General features: G+C 37.1%; 3 protein-coding genes across 6 annotated transcripts in view; 1 reads left to right on the forward strand and 2 right to left on the reverse strand.

Annotated features, from left to right (window-relative positions):
- Positions 1-510: 510 nt before the first annotated feature.
- Positions 511-3,780, forward strand: cenps (centromere protein S). The gene is made up of 5 exons (XM_089134394.1): positions 511-678; positions 760-883; positions 964-997; positions 1,086-1,152; positions 1,938-3,780. Exons 1-5 carry the CDS (start codon positions 646-648, stop codon positions 2,070-2,072), a joined length of 393 nt encoding a protein of 130 aa, XP_088990520.1. The 5' UTR covers positions 511-645; the 3' UTR covers positions 2,073-3,780.
- On the reverse strand, positions 2,212-9,206 carry tardbpb (TAR DNA binding protein b). 3 transcript variants are annotated; one of them, XR_005617831.2, is made up of 7 exons: positions 8,935-9,206; positions 7,997-8,252; positions 6,720-6,898; positions 6,421-6,561; positions 5,171-5,341; positions 3,409-4,508; positions 2,212-2,625 (listed from the first exon to the last, which is right to left on the reverse strand). XR_005617831.2 is itself a non-coding variant. In XM_039647301.2 (6 exons), exons 2-6 carry the CDS (start codon positions 8,289-8,291, stop codon positions 4,014-4,016), a joined length of 1,281 nt encoding a protein of 426 aa, XP_039503235.1. In that variant the 5' UTR covers positions 8,292-8,452; positions 8,935-9,206; the 3' UTR covers positions 2,704-4,013. The 3 variants fall into 3 exon arrangements, 1 of the variants encoding a protein (XP_039503235.1); XR_005617830.2 differs by having other exon boundaries at positions 7,997-8,452; XM_039647301.2 differs by lacking the exon at positions 2,212-2,625 and having other exon boundaries at positions 2,704-4,508; positions 7,997-8,452.
- Positions 9,207-10,653: 1,447 nt separating this feature from the next.
- The window catches only part of ca16b (carbonic anhydrase XVI b), a 99,792-nt gene continuing 91,343 nt past the window's right edge, over positions 10,654-19,102 (reverse strand). For both annotated transcript variants that reach the window (XM_039647285.2, XM_039647284.2), the window contains 11 exons: positions 17,888-18,022; positions 17,646-17,806; positions 17,318-17,453; positions 16,273-16,419; positions 16,058-16,151; positions 14,975-15,051; positions 14,678-14,806; positions 14,082-14,228; positions 12,831-12,973; positions 11,606-11,741; positions 10,654-11,428 (listed from right to left, as the gene is read on the reverse strand). In XM_039647285.2, the coding sequence (XP_039503219.2) occupies positions 11,288-11,428; positions 11,606-11,741; positions 12,831-12,973; positions 14,082-14,228; positions 14,678-14,806; positions 14,975-15,051; positions 16,058-16,151; positions 16,273-16,419; positions 17,318-17,453; positions 17,646-17,806; positions 17,888-18,022 (1,446 nt within the window). In that variant the 3' untranslated portion in view covers positions 10,654-11,287. The remainder of the gene's footprint in view (positions 11,429-11,605; positions 11,742-12,830; positions 12,974-14,081; positions 14,229-14,677; positions 14,807-14,974; positions 15,052-16,057; positions 16,152-16,272; positions 16,420-17,317; positions 17,454-17,645; positions 17,807-17,887; positions 18,023-19,102) is intronic.

The following is a 19,102-nucleotide window of genomic DNA, read 5'->3' on the forward strand; positions in this document are numbered from 1 at the left end:
ATCCGAGTCAATTTGTTCATTTCGTTCGTTGAATGAACCAAATGACACGAAAAAGATTTGTTCGTTTTGATAAACGAGTTCGAACAGGAGAGTCACGAACGATTTTATTTAAATGAGCGATCGTTTCACTTAATAAGACCTTTATTTTATCGTCTGAAATCAAAAACCTTAATTTCTTTTCGACTGAAGAAAGAAAGGCATGGATATCTTGGATGACATGGGGGTGAGTAAATTATCAGCATAAGTTTTTTTTTTAAAGTGAACTACTCCTTTAAAGGCATAGTTCACCCGAAAATGAAAATCTGTCATCATTTACTCACCCTCAACTTGTTTCAAAGATGTATGAATTGAAGATATTTAGAAGATGAATGTTGGTAACCGAACAGTTCTGGAAATAAATTCATATGGATTTATTTTACTTGAGGGTGAGTAAATGATGACAGAATTTTCGTGTTTAAGTGAATAATCGTGTATGACATCAGAGACAATAAAATGGACTTTGATGACATTCACTCCACGTCAGCAGGAGGCGCTGTTAGGGCGATAATAAACTGGTTATACAACGTGAAGAAGAACTCATAATTCGCGCAATTTTTAATTGTGAATGGCTAAAAAAATAAAGTTGAGCTTCAGCTTAGTTATCCAATGAAAATGGACGAGGACGAGGCACAAACACAGGTTATAACTTATTATGCACATTGATTGCAAAGAAGTGTTCAGGTTTTATCTTGTCATGTTGACGGTATTTATGTTCTTTAGAGGCTTAAAGCTGCCGTTCACTACACTGTCGGCTCTCTCTGTCAACACATCGCTGCAGACTGCGAGAAACAAATCACCAAACAGACAATAGCAGCGATTGCAGAGACTGCGTTCAGACAATGTGGTAAGATGGGGCCTTGTGACATTCATATTTCGGAAGGATTTAACATGATATTTATTCAAGAATGTTTCTAACCTCTCCAGATATATTTGCCAAGGACTTGGAAGCGTTTGCAAGGTAAACTTGGTGCAAAAGTTGGTTTTCCTTTATATTTATCACATAAAGATATTTTATTTGCGCTGAGGCATATATTGAATGTTTGCAGGCATGCTAAAAGACACACAGTTACAATGGATGATGTGAAGCTGACAGCGAGAAGAACCACAGCACTGGTAGGATCATTTCAGATATGAAACGTATTACCTGTTTTGTGCAAACAACTTGCCAGGTCCCACCCAACAATGAAAAATGACATTGTAAAAAAGGAAGTTAAACATTTTCAAAGGTCTTGTAAGCATTTATTCACTCTCTCGTTCTGTTGCTTACCTCTAGATATTTTATGCCAAGCTTCGGAAGCCATGTACCCCTGATTTCACAGACAAGTCTAAAGCCTAATCCCTGGTTAAAATGCATTACTGAGCCGTTTCAACTGGAAACAACGTGCACTGAAATTTCTAAAACAACGTGCACTGAAATTTCTAAAAATATGTCAGTGCTATTTTGTCTCAAGATGCACACCAGTAATGTTTATTTTCTAAGACACATTTCTAAAAGAATTATGTTATGATTGAATTATGGCCTCATCCCAGTAGTCTAAACCCTGTCTGTGAAACCAGGCCTAAATTTTGATATTTAAAATAATGTATAATGCTTGGGTATATAAGTGGGTATTTCGTGACTGTTTAGGAAAATCTAATTTAACATTGCAAAGGGTAACACTTTATTTTAAGATGTCATAGTTACACGTATTTACTATATGTACATGTAGTTAATATTACTCAGTAACTGTCTAAGTACAACGTAATTGTCAACTTTATACATGATTAAATTTAACAAACTAAAAATATTTATTTTAAGATACCTCTAAATAACTATGAACATTCTGCCAAGTGCTCATGTAATACAAAATATTTACTAGTAATGAGAAAAATACTGTGCACTTGCTTTATCCTTACAGTACAACTACATTACGAAGAAAAGTGAAGAACTGGCTTTGAACAACCAAGAATTGAAGGAGAAACGAAAGAAGAACGCTGCCAAGAGGAAGAGTAAAGACATGGAAGCTGAGGAGGAGAACGAGGTTGAAGACTGATCAAAAGAAATGTACGAAATTCACATTTTTTTTTAAGTTGCACAAAAGTACTTGTTTTTTGCATGTAATAAAACAGCTGTGCAAATATTTGTACATAAATCACATTAAATACTTAACACCAATAATTTTTTTATACTCAGGGAGTTCATTTGTGTTTTATTGTAATAAAGATTCCTATAAACACGACTTTCTTGGGAATATGAAACTCTGTGAAACAATACAGATGCTCTAAAATATTTTAATTCAAACATTTAAAAAAAAAAACATGGACCTGAAAAACCTATGCCTGCATTAGAATACAACAAACTGCTTTCTCAAAACCAAACACAATCAAGCCTAATACCATCTCAGCTTTTCAGATAGAAATGTTATTATGCTTGAAGTGTTTTGAGTTAACACCTCATCTGGAAGCACCTATCAAATTCTGCTACGGTCTACCGTGTCCATTGCCGTAACCAGAGATGCAGAACCACAGCATCCTCCATCATCTTCCTCCATCCCCAAACGGACTTCCCGCCTAGGGTTCAGTTGCGACCAGCCATATTCCAGGCCCCTAAATGTGTGAATTCAATTAGTTGTGTGGTATTTGCTTTTAAACATCACGTGACAAACCAGTATGAGAAAATGGCAATCTATTCAAATTAGTTTTATTGAAGCACTCCCTTCATTTGACAAGTCATATAAAATGCCTTTGAAAACACTGAGCAACGTTATCTAGAGGAAAACTCCACAAACATCCACAGCACTCAACATACAGGTCGCACTTACACCATCACTCATGTTTTCCCCCCTCAGTGTCCACTGAAGATGTCATCCATATCAAAGCTCACACTTACAGGTCAAGTTACAAGGAAAAAAAAAGCACACACACCATACAGCATTCAGATGGGATTATAGAAGCAAGACAAAGTATGCATCGTCATCATCATCATCATCACAACATTCCACTAACTATATAAGCACATGTCAGTATACTAAAGGAGAAAAGCAAAAGGGAACCTAGGGAGACCAAAAAAAAAAAATTTAAATAAAAAAAAAAAAATCTTTGATTTACACGAACAAAATGTCTGTCAATTTGGGCTCAATTAAGGGGAAAGCTGGGAAGTGTCAGCAGCTCTCATTCACTCGCTCACCAAACCCACCCACTGCAGTCACATTTCGGCTCGTTCATCGCACTCGCAAGTCTTTTCGTTCGTGCGCTCCACACTTCCTTCGCTCACTCGCAGCCTTCTCACTCTTCGCCATATCACCAATCGCACTCAAGGGTTGTTTAAAAACGTCACTTTTTGCGCACTTCTTGTCTTAAAAAGTGGATTAAGAAAAAGGAGACACCCACCGTGTCATCGAGCCGTGCGATGAGAGCATATAGACATGGGGAGGAAGGTGACATAATGACCTCAGCCACACTGTGCTGCCATAGAGGGCGCTCTTCCCTGGCAAACCCCACAGATGTCAACTGCAGAAGAGATTTTGATGAAGGCTTGTTTTAAAGGGTTTCCATAAAACTGGACTGAATCATAAAGCTCAATTTACAATATGTTCAGGTTTCAACCAGATTCTTTCCAATGCAAATGTCTTTAAATAATGATAAATGTACTTTAAGGGTTATGCAATTCTCATGCATTTTCAGACATCCACAGATTGAACAGCATGCATTACAAGAATCCAGTTGAAATGCTTAGTTTGCATCGACCAAGACAATACAACATTGGGGGGGGAAAAAAACATAATTCCAAAGATGGTACATTAACGTAGCTCCTTGGTTAACATCTCACTCTAAACTAATTTAAATTCCATTCAAAGTAAAAAACATTCGTCTTTTTTTGCCCCCCTGTCTCCCTTTTCACCCATCCCCGCTCCCAAACACACGTGACAAGATAAGTCTCTCGGAAAATACTTACCAAACGCGCTAGAAATACAACACTTCAAACACAAACCAATTTACATACCCCACCCTGACGACTTAGACTCCATACCAGAGCCAAAGCTGGAGTTAAACCCACTACCACCTGTGGTGGAGTTCGAGCCGGAGCCCCAGCCGAGAGCAGCCGAGCTGCTGTAGTTGCTGTTCCCTGAGCTGTATGCTTGGGGCTGGTCCCGAGGGGCGCTAGTGCCGCTCGTGCTAGTCCCAGACGCACCTGACTGATTCTGCTGTGCTAACATTCCCATCATACCCCAACTGCTCTGCAGGGCGGCCTGGGCGGCAGCCATCATGGCTGGGTTGAGATTGAAATTGTTGAAATTTCCCAAGCTGCTGGAGCTACTACCACCCATGCCACTGCGGTTGGCTCCAAAACCCTGACCTCCGAACCCATTCCCAAAGCGCCCTGCCCGCTCCATCATCTGCCTAGTGTTGTTGTGTTTTGGCTCAGCATTGGAGATGTGCACGCTGATGCCCTTGATGATCAGATCTTCTCCACACAGGGAAGCGGCAACCTGGAGGAAAGATGAAAAATATGACCAAATAACGGGTGATTCATCCATCCAGAATAAAATATTAAACAAACTCCTGAATGCTGAAAAAGTAGACGTGAATTCTCATACTAATAGAAAAATCTCCACAAACAAGACCTTGAACTGAAACGCATTCCTATGAACGTATTCAGACAAAGAGCAAATTAATCTAGCCACGTGGCCTGTATCTTGCATTATTTTTATTTTATAGTTATAGTTTAGGTTTGTTTATTGTGAACAGGTCTTTATCCTATATCTGCGTTATCATCACCTAAAAGTGGAGTTTGGTTCGTGTTGTAGACATGTTGAGAAGACACTGTTTTCCACTCTGCAAAAGCAAATCCACTTTGCATTTGCACTTCCTAAGGATGAGGACTAGGGTTCGAATTGATTCGGTAAAAACGACTGCATCATTACTGTTTGTGTCAACGTGTATGCACGTGCTAAGGAAGATCCAGAGCTGAAATTCAGATATGGTAATGAGAGTTTTGTTTCCACACCAATCACAAGAGACTGGGTTGTATGACCATTTCAGACACTGATCCTGCAATGTACATTATGAGACCTCCAAAACAGAAATAGGAACCTTTCAAATAGCATAACAGGGAACTTTAAAATTAATGAGGAAAAAAAACATAGCTTACCTGGTCATCTGCAAAGGTGACGAAAGCGAACGCTCTGAATGGTTTAGGTATGAAGACATCTGTGACCTCCCCATATTGCATGAAGAACTGACGGAGCTCGTCAGCGCTCATGTCCTCTGTGCAACGGCCCACAAATACTTTCCTGCTCCTCATTGGTTCATCTGGACCTTGCTGTTAAATGTTCAGACACAAATTTGTTTAGCACCCTAAAAGGTGAATACCTCCTGACACTTCATTTATAAATGGCTAATTGATGAAAAGCAGCAATTTATCATATACAATAGAGCTGCACAATTCTGAATGAATAAATTTAAAATAGAGATCAAGATTCTGAATAGACAACAAAACCTAATTTACAAGAGGTTCTTACAAAATGTTAATTGCTGCAGTCTATTTAAAAAGCTTAAAGCTGCAGTCCGCACTTTTTCCTCTTTGTCGCCATTTCTGTTCGAAATCTGCAATTGCAGTCATTCGCGGAATTCTCAGCTTTACGCGAGATGTGACCGCTTTGCATCGAGCTAAGGCAAGCAGAGAGTTTTGAACACTGGCTGGTTATGTATTTGTTCAAAAATGTATTTTGGATCATTTTTCACCCTAAAAAGCTTTAATTAATCTGAACAATTCAAAAAGCAGTGTTTGAATGAATGAATCATTTCCTGTTGAATCAGCGTTTTAAAACGAATCCGTTTAATGAATGATTCAGTGACACTTTTTTTAACAGTCACTTGTCACCACCTGGTGGTGTAAAGATGCAACTGATATAGTAAGTGTTATTTGAAGTGCCAAGTTCAACATCTGCTCCCTCTGGCTCAGCGGAAGCACCAAAACAGACTTAAATGTTCCAGTGTTATGCATCAAAGGTTTAATAGACACAGGTGAATTGTTGATTGCAGTCTTTAAACGATAAATTGTGCAGCTCTAATCATTCAAAAGTCTGTAAAGTAAATTGGCCAAAGTAAAGACAATTATAAATGTTACAAAATGGATTTTAAAGGTGTCATGGTTTCCACAAAAATATTGATGATAATTAGACTCAAATTTCTTGAGCAGCAAATCAAAATGATTTTATGTGACACTGAAGGCTAGAGTGATGATGCTGAAAATTCAGCTTTGCCATCACAGGAAAACATTACAATTTTTGAACATTTAATTTCACAATATTACTGTTTACAGACTTGGTGATCCATATTCAAAAACATTTAAAAAAAAAATGAACCCCAAAATTTAAAATGGAAAAAAAAGACACTAACCTTAGAGTTGGGTAGTTTGCAGTCACACCACCTGCCGTCAATCATGTGCCGCTGCGACATCACCTTACCCTGAGTCTCCCAGTCACCAAACCTTACAAACCCAAACCCCTTTGAATTTCCCGTCTTTACGTCCCGCTTGACCTAGTGTAACAGAATCAAGAACTGAATTCATACCAGATCTAATCTGACTTCAAGAATGACAGTCGAGTACAGTTCTATTTTTAATAGCTGGATAGCTTTTACCAAAATATGACAGTACAAAGAAGATCACATCATATTTTTATATCAGTAAGTTTTACCTGCACCATGATGACTTCTCCAAACGTACTGAAGTATTCTTTTAAGTCTTGTTCTGTAGTTTTCCATGGCAGACCCAACACAATCAGATCTGAAGTCTTCTGATCTCCTCTCTTGATCTTTGTTGCAGAAGAAGCATCAATCTCATCCATCTTCCTCTTATTATCTGGCAGAGCCGTTTCTAGAGTAGAAAAGTTCACTTGTTACATGTTTACATATCCAAACCATTCATGCGACTAAAATAACCCCATTGAATCAAAATGCACTGCATTTTTATAGCTAATAATAGACAATAGAAATACTGAAGAACATGTTTGCAACACCCAAATGTGCTCAACTATGGTTATGACATAACCTTAGTGTTAAAGGGATAGTTCACCCAAAAATTACAATTCTGTCAGTACCCTCATGTTTTTCCAACCCCGTAAAACCTTCGTTCATCTTCGGAACACGAATTAACCCCTAACTCGGGTTACTAGTGTTACTCGGTTGTACGCCACACGCATCACACACATGACCAGCATCGGCCAATAGTGACTCTATGTGTGATGTAGCTCTACGCAATTACACTAGTTTAACTGACTAGAGGTGCAAAGAGAAAGAAGTGAATAGTTGAAATAAAGTTATTTGTTTGTTTTTTAGCACACAAAAAATATTCTTGTCACTTGATAAACTTAAGATTGAGCCACTGTAGTCACTTGGACTATTTTAACGATATCTTTAATAACTTTATGAACAAAGAAAAATCTAGATAAAAATAGTAAATTATGGAGTGCCACAAGGATCTGTGTTAGGCCCTCTGCTATTTTCAATAAATTAAAATTCCGATTAAATGATTACATAAAATATTAGGACATAAAACTGAGAATTTGTTTGAGGAAGGGGTGAAATACTGAAGTAAAACAACTCCACTTAAAATAAATTTTTAAATATTAAATACTTGTATGTATGGAGTAAGGATGAGTGATCCAGCTCTCAGATTTCATCAAAAATATCTTAATTCGTATTCCAAAGATGAACGAAGGTCTTATGGGGTTGGAACAACATGAGGGTGAGTAATTACTGACAGAATTTTCATTTTTGGGTGAACTATCCCTTTAAATTATACAAGCACATGCCTAAATCAACCCGAATATGCACACAATGACGAAGGAGCTATTTTGCTTTCGAGGGGGGAAAGTTATAAAGACCATTTGACCATTATTAGAATGTTTCTCAAAACCTCTCATATTTATATGAGGTACCTCCGAGGCCTCTTGTAAGTGAACATAAAACGTACCCTTGGGGTAATTGACCACATAGACCAGGTTTCCCCAGCCGTTCTCGGGGGCGTGCAGGATTCCTTCCACCAAGCGAACCCCCCTCATACACTGAGACACCGGGCTCCGGAAGCGCAGGCCACAAGCCCCTGGAAACTGAGCGGCCACCGTGGACAGCAGCACCGTGCCGTCGTCCTCCGACGGGATCTCCATCGGCTCCTCGTTCTCCTCCTCCGCGACGCGAATGTACATCTCGGCCATCTCTCCTGAGTCGAGCTGTTGGTAAGTAAATGTAATTTGTGGCGATTCTTCCATCGTGAAAGAATTGTTTTGATCGAATTGTTCTGGTGGGGGTATCTTCGACTGTTATCCTGTCTTCAAAGACTGACTGTCTATAGTGAACCAATAGCAATCAAGTCCGGGCTGTGAAGGATCAATATCATTGGTTGGACACGCGGAACGACCACGCCCCTTCCCTGAAAGAGTCAGTGTTTTGATTGTGAAAGTCAAAACGGAACTGAACGAGACAACGTTTGTTATTGAAAATTGAAATGTGGATTATTGTTAAATTGACAGATCTGTATTAAACATTTTCTTGGTAGAATTGTAGAGAGTAATTTTAATATGGAATTAAGTAGTGTTTCCACTTGTAAGCCGCAGAGAGGACATTTGTCATTACGATGTAAATAGCAAAAGTGTCACTGAATGAATCTTTATAGTGAACTGGTTCAAAAGAATCGAGTCATCTGGGTGAATCAAAATCTTACAGCTACTTGTAATGTGAGCTGACGGACGTGCGCGCGACTTCAGTACATAGCGCTTGCGAACAACTCGCGAATCATTATTGCTAAGCAACAGTAAAATACTGCCTCCCTCAACCGACAACTAATAGGTCGATATGCGGTGTAAATACATAGTCGTGTGCGTATTATAATGACAAGAATACAATTAACCCTACCAATGAACAACTGCTCGGATCCAGATATTCCTTTGTTAGCGCCACCACGCTCCTCGTTCAGAAAAAGAAATGTGACTGTTAGGATCAATGCATGAACCAGTAAACACAACGCTCACGGAGAACGATACTCTGAACAGTGTTCGTTTCTAGTCTAATACGAATAATACAAAATAACGCCGTATTTGTATATCAAAGTAAGACAATAATATTCCGTATCATACAACTCATGCGACACTATTTTCGTAGCAAGATGGCATCACATAGTCATGAAGGAAATACGTCACACGTGGGCGAGCTCAATTTTACATGTGCACGGGTAGAGAGAAGGGGAAAATAAACATTGTTGGTATGCCATCATGTTTGCTTTGCTTGAATATATATGCATACAATGTAATAATAACAAATGTTATTTCTAAACAATGTAGCTGCCACAGAGATGACGGTCATTTGTGCAACAAAAACACATTACCGATTAAAGCAAAAGTGCCCGTTCCCTGTGTATTAGTGGACTGTTCCCAGAGATATAGTGCTCCTAGTGGTAGAAATGAGTATAATATCCATGTTATTTACTTGACGCACAATGATGTGTGAATAGAAGTTACAGTGCAATAGTGTTGGTCTAGATCTGTCTTATATTTTTGTATTCCCTGAAGTTTTTAAATTTTCTACTTAAAGGAATAGTTCACCCTAAAATGAAAATGCAGTCATCATTTAATCACACTTATGTTATACCAAACCTGTATGAGTTTGTTTCTTCTGTTGAACACAAAAGAAGATATTTTAAAGAATGTTGGTAACCAGACAGTTAAAGACACCTATTAACTTACATATTAGGAAAAAACATACTACGGAAGTTAATGGGTGCCATCAACTATTACAAAATGCAAATTTTCATGTTAAGGCGAGTTATTATCAGCTTGATTTTTTTTAAAGACTAGGCCTATGTTTGGCTTAAAACTGGAAAACTCCATTTTTTTTAATGGGGACATGAATATGAACTGCATAGTAGGAATAATCCTTATATAACGTTATTTTTTTCATTTGTGATTGTTAAAAGCAAAACATTAAAGAGTTGTAGTATGTGTTAAACTATACTGGTTAATGGCCAAAGCAACACTAACTTCCATCTATGTATGAGGTGATTATCTTCATCCGAGTTCCTTTTACTATACATGAGAATTTTAATGGGAATTAAAAAAAAAATAAAAAAAAAAAATATATATATATATATATATATCACAATGTTGATCCTCTATTGTTCAACGATAACATCCATCTGTGTATCAGTTGAGTATCTTTATTGGTGTCATTTCATTGACTATACACAAGCATTTAATATTTAAAAACTTATCAAGTATTTTTAAGTGGAGTACTTTTACTTCAATATTTCACCCCTTCCTCAAAAAAATTCTCAGTGTCCTAATCTTTAATGGAATTCTTTAATCAGAATTGATTACTAATTGAAATCACTAATTGAAAATAGCAGCGGGCCTAACACAGATCCTTGTGGCACTCCATAATTTACTAACATTATCTAGATTTTTCTCTGCTCAAAAAGACAAAATAGTAATGGTCTGATTGGTACGATCTAAACCACCCGTCCCTGAATACCAGTGTAAACAGAACAATCACAGTCATCTTTTTTCAGGAAAATACCTGTTGGAGAAAGTATTGAGCATGCCCATAGAAAACATGACAACTGAAATGAAGGAAGCGAGATGAGATTTTTTGATCAATATCTTTATATATTACAAAACCATAGAAATGCTACTGATAACAATATATGTTCACAGTTGCTGTTATGATACCACACTGAAATAATGTATATAAGTTAGACATAAAATGGCATATCTTAATAAATAAAAAAAGAACATAGTAATCTAACAAATCACAATGCTTGACGGTTAAAAGTCGCATCATGATGAGCATTAAGTTGGAGCTTTTCTGTGTACAGTTTTCATGGGTGTGAGGCTGATGTGTGTGTTAATTTGCTGTCGCTGATCACCCTCACGTCTGAAGACTTTATCGTCAAGAATAAAGTGATACTCGGAAACGGTTTCAACACAATTATCAATAATCAGCTAGGCATCAAGTTGTAACACTGACAGTGTAGTGCAAAGTAGACGGTGTGTGTGTGTCTGTGTGCACGTGTGTTTTTGAGAGCAGTTTGTGGCGCTCAGCAGGATAACAAAAAGCAGCAAAAATAAATATCAAAAGAATTTATTTTTATCAGTATATAAAAGCTATTTTTTGTTGTTGTTTTTTTTTCTTTTCATTTCACCAAGAGTCTGGGGAAAAAGGCCTCATGGAAAGTTCAAGGAACTACTTTGTTCCATTTCATTTTCTGGAAACATCACACCAAGGACTCCATGCTCTCAGCCGGGTTGGATTCATCCGTTACCACTGTCCCAGCATCCATGTAGCTGAAGCCAAGTCTGAAGTCTTTACTGCTAACCAGGCTGAGCATAGCCTTGTAAAGGTAGTGATAGTGCTCCTAAAATAAGTAGAAGAAATAGAGAAAAAAAGGAAATGAAGGACCATATCATTTTTAGATGGTTTTGGAACTCGAATCATACTGCGTCAAACTTCCACACGAGACCCCAATGACCTCTCTAAATTGAATTTATCTTCAGGTAGACTTTTGTGATGAGGTTACATTTTGTTAACTTACAATTTCAGTGAAGACACCAGGCCTCATTAGGTTAATCATTTTGGCCACTTGATAGACATCCACAGCACTCTCGTTCTCCAGCTGCTGGGAGAGTGTGGTCAGAGCACAGAACATCCCGGCAGAAACTGCCCCGAACCTGTAAAACACAATCCATGAGGCTTTGCTTTTGATCTTTTGGTTACATAAGCCGCTCTTCCACTGTCAGGCCGAACGGCAAGAAATGGATACAGTTATATTACGACTTGAGCTTGGTTCGGCAGGTACGGTTACAAACCGGTATCAGCCAGAATTCTAACCGTGGTGATGTATCCGCTCGGGATTGGTTACTTGCCTGGCAACCAGTTTCTGTTCAGTTTCTGGCCTCGCCATTGGAGTGAAGTAAACAGTTACTTCGTATTACAAAGATCTGATCTTCATAACGTGGTCGGTGTTTACATCTCATACCGTCTGTAAACTCTTGTGTTACCCCAGGTGGACAGTAACAAAGTAAATTTGCCTGAGTACTGTAGCCTACTTGAGTACACTTTTTGAGTAACTAACTGTATTGTACTTGAGTATTACATTTTCTGGAAACTTAACCCCCTGTAACCCTTACACCCCCCCTAGATTTGCCCAAAAAGTAACCATAGCCTCATGGATACACCTCTGACGCATAGGTAAGGTTGGACAATGACGTTAGTTGCATACAAATGCGTAGTTGGGCTAATAATGTTAACTGAAGTCCTTTCAGAAATGTGCTTTAGCTAAACAAGCTGGAGAAACATTTCTTTTATACTATGTTTTTGACTTTGTATTTAAATGAGTCCAAGGTAGTCATATGCATGTCGGATGGAGGATCACTGACTGGCTTAAACTACCATGATGGCACAGCATGCATTCATACAACAATGACATAAAAATGAATGATTTACTTTGATACTTAAGTACTTTTTAAAGCAAGTAAAAATTTTTACAACTTTCACTTATACCAGTAATATTTGACCAGAAGTCTCTATACTTCAGTAATGTAAGTACGTACTTTGTCCACCTCTGGCAACGACTGAGGCATTTGTATTACATTCCAGCTCGGTTTTCAGCCCCACAGTGGAAAATGAAACTGTATCCGTGCCGGCTGGGCCGGATCGCCACGGAATTAAAAGGTTAAGTGTTGAGAATGGTTTGGCCTGACGGTGGAAAAGCGCCTCTACGCCACTACTCATGTTTTATGCACACACAGGGCACTCACTCATCATGCACAATGGTGGGACCGTCCCTCGTCATGGCCTCTTCTTTGATGATGTTTATAAGCTCAAATGTGCTGTTGATGGATGCATCAGGATCTGGCCAATTCGGACATTGGAAATGTCGGACTTCTAGCACATAGTCGTCCTGCACAGCAAAGATAAACCTGTTATATAAGCATGTTATACTTATGCAGGAATTAATGCGTCCACGTTAAAGGAGTAGTTCGCTTTAAAAAAAAACTTTTGCTGATAATTTACTCACCCCCATGTCATCCAAGATATGCATGTCTTTCTTTCTTCAGTCAAAAAGAAATTAAGGTTTTTGATGAAAACATTCCATGATTTTTCTCCATAAAATGGACTTCAATGGGAACCAAACGGTTCAAGGTTCAAAAGACAGTTTCAGTGCAAACTGTTCAAAGGGCTCTAAACGATTCCAGACGATGAATAAGGGTCTTATCAAGCGTAACGATCGCTTATTAAAAAAAAAAAAATAAAGTTTAAGTTTTATAAGCTCAGATGGTCGCCTTGCTCTGTTCTGTGATGCGCATTTGTGACTCTCCTATTCAAACTCGTTCATCAAAATGAACGAATCTTTTCTCGAGTCAACTCGTTCATTTCGTTGTTTGAATGAACCAAATGACACGAAAAAAGTTCATTTTGATGAACGAGTTCAAACAGGAGAGTCACAAACGCGCATCACAGAACAGCATTTGAGCTTATAAAACTTAAACTTTTTTTTTTTAAATGAGGGATTGTTTCGATTGATAAGACCCTTATTCATAATCTGGAATCGTTTAAAGCCCTTTGAACATTTTACAGTTTGCATTGAAACTGTCTTTTGGACCTTGAACTGTTTGGTTCCCATTGAAGTCCATTATATGGAAAAAAATCCTGGAATGTTTTCATCAAAAACCTTAATTTCTTTTCGACTGAAGAAAGAATGACATGGACATCTTGGATGACATGGGGGCGAGTAAATTATCAGCAAAAGTTTTTTAAAGTGAACTACTCCTTTAAGTTCGTCCACTCTAAAAAATGCTGGGTTGTTTTAACCCAATTTTGAGTCAAATATGGACAAACTCAAACATTGGGTTAAAAATGTAATTTAAAAATATAACCCAACGGCTGGGTTTGTCTGTATTTGACCCAAAATTGGCTTAAAACAACCCAGCATTTTTTAGAGTGTCTAATCAAGCAAACTAACTTCATGCAAATTTCCTTTTTAAGAGCTTGTGTAGTGCGTGAGACACCTGTGTGGCTTCCAGGATGAAGTCGTGGATGACGAGTTGTTCCTCATTAGATAAACAGAGTCTGTCGGTGTTAATGAGGGTGACAGTAAAGGCTACGCAGTTCATGGGCTCCTCTCTGCTGGGCCAGTACACGAATTCATCCTCAGTCTATAAAAAGAAGAGCAGGGCATATCATATTATATCATATCATATCATATTAAATCATATCATATATCATATATAGATTTTTATAAGGCTAACAGATTCAGGTCATTCATAAATGAACTTGTTTCCACATTAAATATTTATAAATTGACCACATATTAATTTATAAATAAATATTAAATAAAGCAAATACAAATGATTTTTTATAACTAGATTGAGGGTGCCCTTTAAAAAATAGTTTCTTGAAAAAGTTAACAGTATTATAGAAGTTAATCATTAAATTGGAACTGAAGTGGAAGTGCTACGATAACCCGCTGCCGCTGGTATGAAATGTTTTAGAGTGCATTAACAGAACTCACTGAAAATGTGTAAAAAGAACATAAGTTACTTAACACAGCAAGCATCCACTTAAAAACTCATGTTCATCAGTAGCTCTTTAAAGCTGAACTCACGAGGCCGAGGTTGTCTGGCAACATCACAATAACTTGAGCGTTATGATCCCAGATCATCCTCCAGAAGTCTGTGGTCGTGTGGGGAAGAGGATGCTGGGTAATGACAAACTCATTGCTCCTGTAATAGCCCTGTGAGAGGATAAACATTGATTTCATTCTACAAGAAAATCACAGCAAATGACAAGACAAGCAAGATGAAGAGATAAAACACTGGTACGCAAATTATTTATGTTCCATGCATTATTAAATATGATCCTAAACAATGTATAATGTTCCAGTAAAGTCTTATTGTTTTACCATAATGTAGGAGGCGTTGATGTAGTCTGTTCCCTTTACTCCTGGGAGGGGAGCTAGTGCCACCCGTGCCCGCTCCGCTGTGGGGAAAAACAACTCCCTATAATCTTCACAACAAACCAAACCTTGTATTGTATCATTCATTTAATATGTTTTAAAATACTATTTTTTGCAATTCTTAATGACCTTTCTTGCTATTTTTATGTTAACCAATACACACACACACACACACACACATACACACACACACACATATATATACATATATATATATATATATATATTTGTAGTTGTGACTAAATGATTAAAAATAATTTTCTGGAACTGTACATATATATATACACACACATATATATATATATGAAGAGTTCAGATGCAAAAGCCTCTAAATGCCATTTGAAATTTTCTTCTTTAATGATGATTTTTATTAAACTTGTATATTTAAGTTCAGTAATTTCACTTAAATAAAAATTAATAGGTAATTATCATTGTCATTTAAGTGAAATCACTGAACTTAAATATACCAGCTTGATAAAAATGATCATTCTAGAAGAAAATTTCAAATGGCACTTAGAGGCTTTTGCATCTGAACTCTTCATATATATATATATATATATATATATGAAAATCTAAATAAATTAAAAGCAAGCAAAAACTTATAAAAATGACAAAAACGCTTAACAAATATCCCTAAAACAAATGCAAATGATAACTGAAAATATATCTAAGATAGTTTATTAAAAATTCGTATTAAAAATTCACATTCGTAGTCATTCGTTATTATAGTTAAAAATCTTTGGAGCATATATTTCATAAATGAAATTAAATACTAAAGTTAAATGAACATTAAATACAACTTATAAATTCACTGTAAAAATATAGAGATACAACACATATTTTAATGTACATTTATAAGTATAATATATACACACAAACACATTTTTGGGGGGCATTTTAATTAGTATTTATTGTTAAAGTAAATTGTGCTACTACACTGTATATTCTTGAGAATCCAGCAAAGTCTATATTGCCAAGAAGCTGGAGCGTTGATTTTGATATATGGGTTTAGAAGGTTTAGCGACTCACTTGGCAAGACCGTCGAGGTGCGGTTCTTCTCTTTGTTGCAGTCCTTCTGGCCACTGAAACACTCCGTGAGGTGAGAATTGCATTGCGTCAACAACTGGAGGAACATTAACAGGAGCGTCCACAAGGAGGAGCAGGTTAGTCATCTAACAGTTCTGAGAAAAAAAAACATCTTTATACAATTGCATAGAGACACAACAGAGTCATGTAGTGCAAACCTTAAACTGTTTGTCCATGCGCGTTTGTCCCATCGGGTTCGGGGTGAGAATGCTGTTAACATAATTATGGAGTTGCCAAGCAGGAACCTCAGTCTCTTTACTAAGCACAGCTTCCATTATGGCATCATGGATAAAGATAAACTGCTCCTGTAGGTCACACACAGTCATTAAAACAAACCATTTTGCATTAGGAATGACATCTGAACACTATATTTATGAATAAATATGGGTTTATGTTCAGAATGCATTTCTGTATGTATGTAACATCCAGACAGCATACCACAGTACATGCCAGAACGTGCAGTATGCAATCAGAAAACACTGCAAACTGTATCCCACAATGCAATGCACTTGACATGACCTTACAATTCTAGTACGACAAATTCAAAGTAATTTGACTGGACAAACACAATATTGAATAAAAAAAATGCAAAATAGCCTTTTTTATTCTTAATATGCAGTGTTGCAATACTTGTTTAATAAATAAAAAATAAAAAATATTTTTTTTTAAATCAATATTATGAATTTGCTTTTTTTTCTATATTTTCATTCTTAATTTTAATTCTAGTTTAAAGTAATTTTGGTCTGTGCTTTTTTAATATTACTATTACAGATTCATTTATGTGTATTTCAGTTTTAATTGTTTTTTTCCCTATCAATATTTTATATTTTTTAATTGGTTAAATATTTTATTTAATTTAGTTTTAATTGAATTATTTACAGTAATTTATTCAAGTGCTACAACCTAAATCAGCAGCTATAAATTAACAATTTATACAGCTTTATAAAACAGGAAAACAGTTTTAATTAACAGTTATCACCCTGATATGCAACATGTAAAAATAATGAGCTCATGTGATGAAATTCTGAGCATTTTGACATGTTTGTAATTGCACACTACAGTAGTCCTACATACAATTTGTAACAGTGAACAGTATATACTGCACATTTTGTATTATGTGTTAAAAACTACACTAATATTCCCTTCCGAAAGTGATTTAAGTGTGCATTTTGAGTCTGTGTATTAAATCAATCAGGTAATAACCTCGGTCTGGACCAAGTAGTTGCGCTGAGCTCGAATGTGCTTGAGGTATCCCAGGACGTTGACTGTGCCTTTGTCCTTTATCTGCTGCAGCATGCTGTCTATGACTATGTATGTGCCTGTTCTGCCCACTCCAGCACTGCAGGACACAGAGAAAGATGGTTTGATAAAAATGTAAAAAAGACCATTTTGATACAAAGCAAAGAGTCTCTCACTTCCAAACACCCTGCTGAAAATGATGTAGGAATGGGAAACCCTGCACAACTGGAAAGTACATCACTGAAACTGGCAATTCACATGCTAGTGGGCTTATATTTCCATAGAAAAGTACCTGCAGTGTACTAGAACGGGGCCTGTGCCCGGTGTGCGTGCCATTGTAGATCGAGAGATGAATTTGAGGACTGGAAGTGTATACTCAGGTACGCCCATGTCTGGCCACTGCGTGTAATGGTACTGGACCACCAGCCGCTCATTCTGCCTCCCCTTCTGACCCTGAGAGAGAGAGACAATTCAGAGGTCAAAATGCAGGATCTAATACAATGCTCTGTAAATGCTCTGAATGCTCAAATGTACCTTTTTCAGTTTAGTGTTACGTATGATGAAATGCCGGAGTGTGTAGTAAGCATGTACTTTAGTACTCTTCAGAGTCACCATTATGCTCCCATAAACCTCGCAGTTCTCTGACGGCCAATACTGATCACATTTCCTCTGTAAAAACATTTTAAAACACCAAAGTCTACATTAACAGCAAAAACGCGATGTGGAAAATGTGGACAGAATCATAAAAATGGAATTTATAGTATAGACCCCTTTTCAGTTGGTAAACACGGTGACGTTTTTTTGTGGGCGGAGCTTAGGTGGAGGCAGAACGATCCCTCTGGCCACTTAGTAAGTATTGTTAGCTTTTTTTAACAATGACTGGAGAAAATCTGATTTTATCTTAATGTGTAAGGTCACTCAGTGTCCAGGACCGCGATTTTTATTTCCAAAAGTTATTTTTAATGGACGGAACCAGATACGTTACCTCGGTTTGGTGGCCGGCCCGACTTCTACACCTACCTTATAGAGAAACCGATCGTAAAGACAGACTGAGGGTATATAAATCTTTAGATGCCTATATGGTCCTGTACAAGACTCGTGTGTACAATCCGCAGTTCTGCCGAGACGACGACAATGTAAAGTGTGACATTACGGCGCGATTTCAATGATGTGAATATTTTCTAGAAATAAAAATTCCAGATACAGCATATTCATTTTTCATCAATTCTTGCACCAAACAACACAACAAGATGACATTTAATAATAGCAACAATAATTTAAGCTCCTTATTATGTAGCCGCCATAATAAGGCCGCCTCCAGTTTTCACTTTGATTTGCCTCCAGCTAGCGCCGCGACGTAACTGTGTGACGTCAACGCAAAAGGGGTCTATTAACATGAAATATCATGGGATTTGGCAAATTTTGGATTGATAAATCGAAAGTAGAATGAGTTAATCAAAATGTGATATGGAGTAGTGTCTGTGAATAAAGGACAAAACAATCGGAATCTAAACAATTAAAACAGGAAAAAAAAAATTTAAATGAGAAAAACTATATAAAAGGGCGATATCCCTCCAGCATAGGTCTCAAACAGTGTTTGTACTTATGTATATTAAAGTGCCACTATTATGCTTTTTCAGATATAACCTTTCATGTTGTGTGTGATATAGATGTTTGTGAATTTAAATGTCTGCAAAAGCTTCAAAGTGCTGGATAAAGGAGTTATTGTCTCAGAAAAAAAAAAAAAAA

The sequence above is a fragment of the Pimephales promelas genome, chromosome 8 (assembly GCF_988280905.1).
Source record: "Pimephales promelas chromosome 8, fPimPro1.hap1.1, whole genome shotgun sequence".
In the NCBI taxonomy this organism is placed as follows: Eukaryota; Metazoa; Chordata; class Actinopteri; order Cypriniformes; family Leuciscidae; genus Pimephales; species Pimephales promelas.